Source organism: Vigna unguiculata, chromosome 4 (genome assembly GCF_037176805.1).
Source record: "Vigna unguiculata cultivar grain cowpea cultivar isolate G323 ecotype 2 chromosome 4, ASM3717680v1, whole genome shotgun sequence".
NCBI lineage: Eukaryota > Viridiplantae > Streptophyta > Magnoliopsida > Fabales > Fabaceae > Vigna > Vigna unguiculata.
In genome coordinates, this window is record NC_140795.1 from 36,146,195 (window position 1) to 36,153,372 (window position 7,178).

Genomic DNA, 7,178 nt, shown 5'->3' on the forward strand with positions numbered 1-7,178 from the left:
CATATATCCTACTTATCTCAATATGCAGTGGTGGTACTTTTTCTACAGTGGCAAAGATGGCTTCTGTTAGTTTATTTATAGCCATGATGGCTATTTAACAATGATCTCTTTATCAACTGGATGTCAAAAATGTGTTCCTCAACGACGATTTGCAAGAAGAGATTTATATGGATGAACCTCCTAGATTTTTTGCTTTGGAGGAGTCTTCTAGGTTGGTATGTCGTCTTCACAAATCCTTATATGGTATAAAATAGTCTCGTAGGGTCTAGTTTGGAAAATTTTGTAACATTGTTCAAAACTTTGGTATGACTCAGTTTTTTATGGTCACTTGAGTGTAGAAGCATATCTTTTCACTATGTCTTTACGGGGATTAGGAATTGATTATATTTGTAACAAGTTTGATACATAGGATTTTATGCACCAGTTTGAGATGAGTGTTAATATATTAGATTATGATATATCTTAGATATATATCTTATCTTTATCTTTTATCTTTAGTTTGTTTGTTATTATTCCTTATTTTCATTTTGGACTTAACCCATATTTCTAATATTATAAATACAATACCTTATATGTATTTTCTATGCAAGAAAGATTAATTCTATACATAGTTTTTCATTATATTTAACATAAGAGAAGTTCATATAAATTTAATTTAATGATGTTGTTATAAAATAGATATATAAACTACCTTCTCCTATAGAATTAAGTTTTCAAATAAAATGTCATTTTCTATACTTCTTATTTTATTTCCATTGGTAGGTTTAAATTTATAAGCGTTATACGAATTCATAATTTTTTTTTACTTAAAATTTATAATTTTTTTACTGCCTTATTATATATAATATTTTTTTATATAAAATTTTATTTAAGTACTTCTTAATTTATTTTATATGTCCGTTTAAATTTATAAGTGTTACAGGAAAAAATATAACATTTAATTAATGTAATAACTTTCTAAATATTAGGAGACTCCAAGTAACTAATTCAATTTATTCAATGCAAAGTTAAACAATTTCATGCTAATTATATTTAATGGAAAAAAAGGTCATCCAACTTTATTTGGAAAATGGATAGCATTTTGAAAATTATCAAGGTAATAGAAAGAATGATAAAAATAAATAAATTATATTAAACAAAGATGATTATTATTAAACTCATAAATCCCATATAAAGTTTAATTATAAAGAAAATTAAATTCCACACATGCCTCCAGGTCCTCCAAAGTGGATAATACCTTCATCAAAAATTACTCCCAAAGGTTTATTATAGTAATAAATACTATAACAAGAAGTGTTGTCAGTTCGGATTTTAGTCTTCTTAGAGGCTGGTGTATAATCTTTTCTTGATGCATCTTGAACCTTGGGAGAACTAAAATAACATTCACGGGCCTTGTTTCCATCAGGAAAATGCCCAGATCCCATTGGAGGACTAATACCACCAGTATTAGCTCTCGTTCTCCCACCCCACCCTACAATGGATGCTGACCCTAAGTTTGAGAATAATGCAGCTGGGTAATATCCAACGCTTACATTTCCTAGACTTATCCACCAATTTTTTGTCTGATTATCCTGAAAACACACCTTAACTTTTTTCAATAGCATATCATAAAATATTTCAACTCTTTAATTATATTTACTTATAAATGTATTTAAAAAACAAAAATGGATATTAATAATGCACTTAAGAGTAATTCAATTTTAATTAAAGTGAAAATTTAATTGCATTATTATTTACCTGAGTAATAGCCATGTAAGTCTCATAAGTTGGTCCACCAATCTTAGATATGTCAGCGAAATATTTTCCAGGAAAATTCTTAGTGTCAACTTGAACAAAACCTCGACATTTGGTATTGTAGCATCCTGTCTTCTGGAAATCATCTGACTGTAATTTTTTAACATTGACTTAAATTTAAGAAATGAAACGTGTGTAGCTTAAAAACAATAAATAATGATATGTAACTACGAATAAATAAAATTAATTTTTATTTAGAAAGCTTAATTATAATATTCTATCAAGTCTTTATATGCAAAAGCACAAACATCCATTTGTCTTATAGAAAAAAGTGAAGAGAGAATAAACATCACCTATACATAAGATTTATTAAAGTATGTTCTCTTTCATGTTTTAGTTCTATAAATTAAATTAGGATTAAATAAAATATCATGATATGTTTTCTTACCGTCCATCCTGTATAAAAATGGGTTCTTGCATCACCGTATAATTTTGGAATGATCTGATATCAAAATTCGAAATCAATTAGAAATTTTGTTATGTTCAGTTTTATCAAATTCTTGAAATTATTTTCGTAAAAAGCAATAATTATGCTATTTATTCTTCACTATAATAAAATTGTTATATTATTTTTATTTAATTTAATTTTCTTTACATCTATAACTCATAAATTTAATTAAAATAAAATTATTATTTCAAATAAAATAGATATTAAGAAAAATTAAAAAATATTTTAAACACTCTAGAGACTAATAATCTTTAATATGAACATAATTAAAAATATCTATTTTTTTTTACATTTAAGAGACAAATTAAATGAAATAAATTTTGTAAAAACAAATCATAAATACAATCAATGTAACTCACATGCCATCCAGCAATTATTCTGTTGGAAGACTTTACATGTCCATTTTCAACCCATATATGAACCATAGAGACTTGACCTTTTTCAACTTTTGGATTATAAATGCTAGTTGTTCCACTAACTTTATAAAAAGGACCATACTTTCTTGTAATATATGTTTCTGCATGCTGCCAAAATTGAATACATTCAAATAACTAATAAACTTAAAATAAAATTTATAGGAATAAACAATCGAGATTGTATAAGATATCTTACCTGAAGACCAGGTAAGTTTTTACTCAGTATATGATTCTTTAATATTTTTTCTTCAGAGAGAACAGATCTCACTCTATGTATAGGAACTGTTCCTGGTGGACATTCTTCCCCATCAAGCCCAAACATGGATCCAATTTGTGAATTATTCACAAATGTTTTTTCAATTAAATTTTCAAAGTTGGGTTTTATCTATAAATAAAGGAACAAAAGGTAAAGTTTAGAAAAAAGATATAATAAAAAAAATTAAAAGTTAAACCTAAAACATTACAAAATTGAAAGTTGAACTTTTTTCTATATAATTAAAGATATTTTTATTATTTACTTGCAATTTGTGATTTTTTAGTAAAGGATGATCCAAGGCTGGCTGTTTGTAAATGTCAACGCAATCAATAATATCTCCAAATTTTGTCTATAAGATCCAAAATAAAAAAAAATAAAATTAGTAATACATATAATGTAATATAAAGTTAGAAAAAAAATACATGAAGAAATTCAAGAAGATTATGAAATACATAAATAGTCTTGATTGGAGTCTTATTAATGAGGTTTGGTTTTGTCTCATACTCCAAATCTTCCTTCAAGGTATCTTGAATACCATCAACATTGTGGCTAATCACTGAACACAAGCACAAAAAAAAGAATAATGTAGTGGTCATCCTTTTCGCAACTCTATCATATAAGAATGACTTGATAATTTATCTATATATAGAGTAGTATAGGGTAGGATTCAAGAGTAACTGAAATGACATACTCTTCATCCTAATCATAGTCTTTGTCTTTATTTTAAATTGACTATTTACATTAATTACGTAATAAATGCAATTACTTGAGAAAAATTGTGAATATTTTTTCAGCAAAAATTATTTCTTTCATATTTAAATTGATCTTTTATAAAAAAAACCATAATGAAAATCTTAAATAAACACTTCACGCAAAAACATTATTTTTTTATTTAAAAAGAGTCTTATTTTATTTTATTAGAATTATTAACTTTGATAAAATTTATTTACATTTTAATTAAATTTTTAACATGTAATTTTTTTATATATAATATAAATTTTAATTCTTTAAAATATTAATCAAATATTATAGATAATTATATAATAAATAATAAAACATATATTTATACCATTAACCTTTTAACGCAATACTTTTCATTTGCCATATATTCTAAATAAAATAACTACATTTGAACATTTATTTTAAATGTAATTTTAGTGCAAACGTAGATTTTTTTTAGTTGTTTTTTATAGATCAGAAATATAATAAAAGTATGATTTTTTATTGTATAATCATGTATGAAAACTAACTAATATTTTAACGAATATATATATATATATATATATATATATATATATATATATATATTATTGTGTGTGTTCGTTTAACTTTTTTAATGCGTGAAGGTTACAACATTTCACGTTACACTTTTGGCTTTTCCTTTTTTTTTCTCAAATAATAATTTAATCCATATTTATGTTGAGTTGTTTAATGTATTTTTAAATATTTTTTTTTTCAATGAAGTTTTAATTTTCATCAACTTTAGTCAATTTAATACTTTTTATAATATCATAGTTAATATACAGTGAAGAGGTATGCCGGAGTAGTTCTTTAATTTTTATTTGTATTTTTTTCTTAATTTATATATATACACGTCAACTTAACATTGTATCATATGATAATAGGAGTACCACATGTCAAATGTCAATATCATGTTTGAAAAATATTTAATATAATTTAAAAATAAATAATTAAGATAAAATTATATTATTACTAATGTTTTTATGCAATATTAATTTTAGAGATAAATTCTATTTGTAAATAAACTATATTTTAACTTTATTATATTTATGATGTTTTAAATCATATTTATTACAATTGATTTGAAGTCTCTCTCTTCTATCTATAAATCCCACTTGTTTGCATGGAAAAATACACAACAAACACATTAATTCATACAAATTTTCCAGATTTCTACTCTATATTGTCTTTTAAAGCATTGGTGTTCATAAGGTTCAAATCATTTGCTGCACTCGATCGATCTAACAAGTTGTTGTATCTTGGAAAAGAAATGCATATAATTTTATTTTTCTATGTGCAGTAGGATCATTTTCTCTCTAAGGATAACATACTGCATACCTCAGCCCAAGCTATTTCTAATCCTTTTTCATTTACTTTTATCTTGTACAATTATCTTTGTTATAAGAATGGCTGAGTCTGATTAATATTCTTTTATCCATATCTTTGTCTTGTTCTTATATAATTATTATGATTATTTAATTTTTTATTATTCTCCTAACATTCTTAGGGAGAAAATTATTTTTCTTTTACTTTACTCTTCATTATTATTTTTATTGGAAAATTTAGAGATAATGTTATGTAATAATGTTTATCATGGATATGATTAAGTCATTCTCAAGTATGCCTGAAAAAATTTTGAGTAAAATTTATTTTTCTGTTAATAATAACAAAAAATTTTGGCTCATTGAAATATGGTTATTTTTTGTGTGATAGAGCTATGTTTCTGATTAAAAATATTTGATGTCATGGACATATTTTAAGTGTTTTGTCTAATAATATTTATAAAATATCTTATCATACTAAAATTGTTACAATTGTTGTAACGTAATGAGAAACACTTAAATCGAAATACAAGTTTGTTGAAAAGTTTAATGTAAACATTCTTGTGAAAAATAGTTGAATTTAAAATGATTAATAATAAACATATTTTTCTATTAGATTTATGAATTTAAAAATATTATTTATGACGAAATTAATAGGAATCGTTTTACTTGACAAAATACTTACTGTTTTATGATTTAAAAGTTGTATCCTTTATGATATGTTCATTCCCAAAGTTTAAAATATAAGACTAGTAATTTTTATTTTGATATTTTGATAGTGTGTCGACATTCGATTTTGTTCGAATAAATAAAATAATTTTTAAAATTAAAAAGTATAATAATAATAATAATAATAATAATAATAATAATAATATAAACATAAGTGAAATAAAGCTTTTGAAAAAAGAAAAATGAAAAGTTACAGAAAAAGTTAATTGTTTAATTTAACTAAGAATTAAAATTGAAAAAAGAAAGAAAAAAATTGTTTAATTGTTTATAATTACATTGCTAATGAGACACATACCAGAACCTTGTGGGAGAAAATTGAGTCTCTGTATGTTTCGAAGTCTGACAATAATAAACTGTATTTGTGGAATTGCTTGATGAATTTAAGGTACAGGGAGAATTCTTCAATTTCAGATCATTTAAATGAATTTCAAAGGCTCCTAGATCAATTGTCAGGAATGGGCATAAAATTTTATGATGAAGTTATGGGATTATGGCTGCTTAATACTCTACCAGAGTCTTGGGAGGTATTTCGGGTTTCAATTACGAACTCTGCCTCAGATGGCGTTGTTTCTTTTCAGATGACAAAAAGTGGTGCTCTTAATGAAGAGATGAGAAGGAAGACACATGGTTCTTCATCTCAGTCTGAGATGCTTGTCACAAAAGCTAGGGGGAGAAGTCAGAAAAAGGAACATAAAAGTGGTTGAGAGAAGAGTAGGAGCAAGTCCAAGTCAAGATACAAGAATATAGAGTGACATTTTTGTCATAAAACTGGGCACATTCAGAAATACTATTTTAAGTGGAAAAACGAGAACACAGACAAGAAGGGCAAGCAGAGAGAGAATAACCATGATGATGATGATGATGATCGTGTCACTACTACTACTAAAGGTGGTGATCTTGTTCTTCTTCGTGATTTTGAGTTAGTCAATCTTGTATCTGATGAGAGCATGTGGATTATTGATAGTGGTGCTACATTGCATGTTACACCTAGGAAGGAGTTCTTTACATCTTACACTTCTAGTGATTTTGGAGTGTCAAAGATGGGTAATGATGGTGTTTCAAAGGTTATTGGTGTTCGTGATGTTTGTTTGTAAACCAACATGAGAGTGCAGTTATTACTCAGAGGAGTCAAACATGTTCCAGATGTTCGCTTTAATCTGATATCTGTGCATTTGCTTGATGATTGTGGTTATGACAATCACTTTGGTTCTAGTAAATGGAATCTCACTGAAGGTAACTTGGTTATGGCTAGAGGGGAGAAATAATCTAAATTGTATTGGACTAAAGCTTTGGTTGCTAAAGACAGTGTGAATGCTATGTATATGGAGCCATCTTTGTGGCACTGGAGGCTTGGTCATATAAGTGAGAAAGGGCTTAACTGCTTAGCTAAAAAGGATGTGCTTATGGGATTGAGGAATGCAGAATTGGAGAAATGTTCTCATTGCATGGCTGGTAAACAAATCAAAGTATCT

The 7,178-nt window shown here is 25.9% G+C and overlaps 1 protein-coding gene across 2 annotated transcripts; it reads right to left on the reverse strand.

Moving 5' to 3' along the window:
- Positions 1 to 1,109: 1,109 nt before the first annotated feature.
- Positions 1,110 to 3,518, reverse strand: LOC114182502 (protein neprosin-like). 2 transcript variants are annotated; one of them, XM_028069382.2, is made up of 7 exons: positions 3,367 to 3,518; positions 3,177 to 3,263; positions 2,855 to 3,043; positions 2,602 to 2,766; positions 2,183 to 2,236; positions 1,738 to 1,884; positions 1,110 to 1,571 (listed from the first exon to the last, which is right to left on the reverse strand). In XM_028069382.2, the coding sequence occupies exons 1-7, from the start codon at positions 3,508 to 3,510 to the stop codon at positions 1,194 to 1,196; spliced, it is 1,164 nt and encodes a 387-aa protein (XP_027925183.1). In that variant the 5' UTR covers positions 3,511 to 3,518; the 3' UTR covers positions 1,110 to 1,193. The 2 variants fall into 2 exon arrangements, with proteins under 2 accessions (XP_027925183.1, XP_027925184.1); XM_028069383.2 differs by lacking the exon at positions 2,183 to 2,236.
- Between the last annotated feature and the right edge of the window lie 3,660 nt (positions 3,519 to 7,178).

Coding starts and splice junctions, on each gene's coding strand:
- LOC114182502 (XM_028069382.2), bottom strand. CDS start 3,510: ATGACCACTACATTATTCTTTTTTTTGTGCTTGTGTTCAGTGATTAGC. Junction 3,264..3,366: donor CTCCAATCAAGACTATTTAT/GTATTTCATAAT, acceptor TGGATCTTATAG/ACAAAATTTGGAGATATTAT. Junction 2,767..2,854: donor AAAACTTACCTGGTCTTCAG/GTAAGATATCTT, acceptor CAATTTTGGCAG/CATGCAGAAACATATATTAC.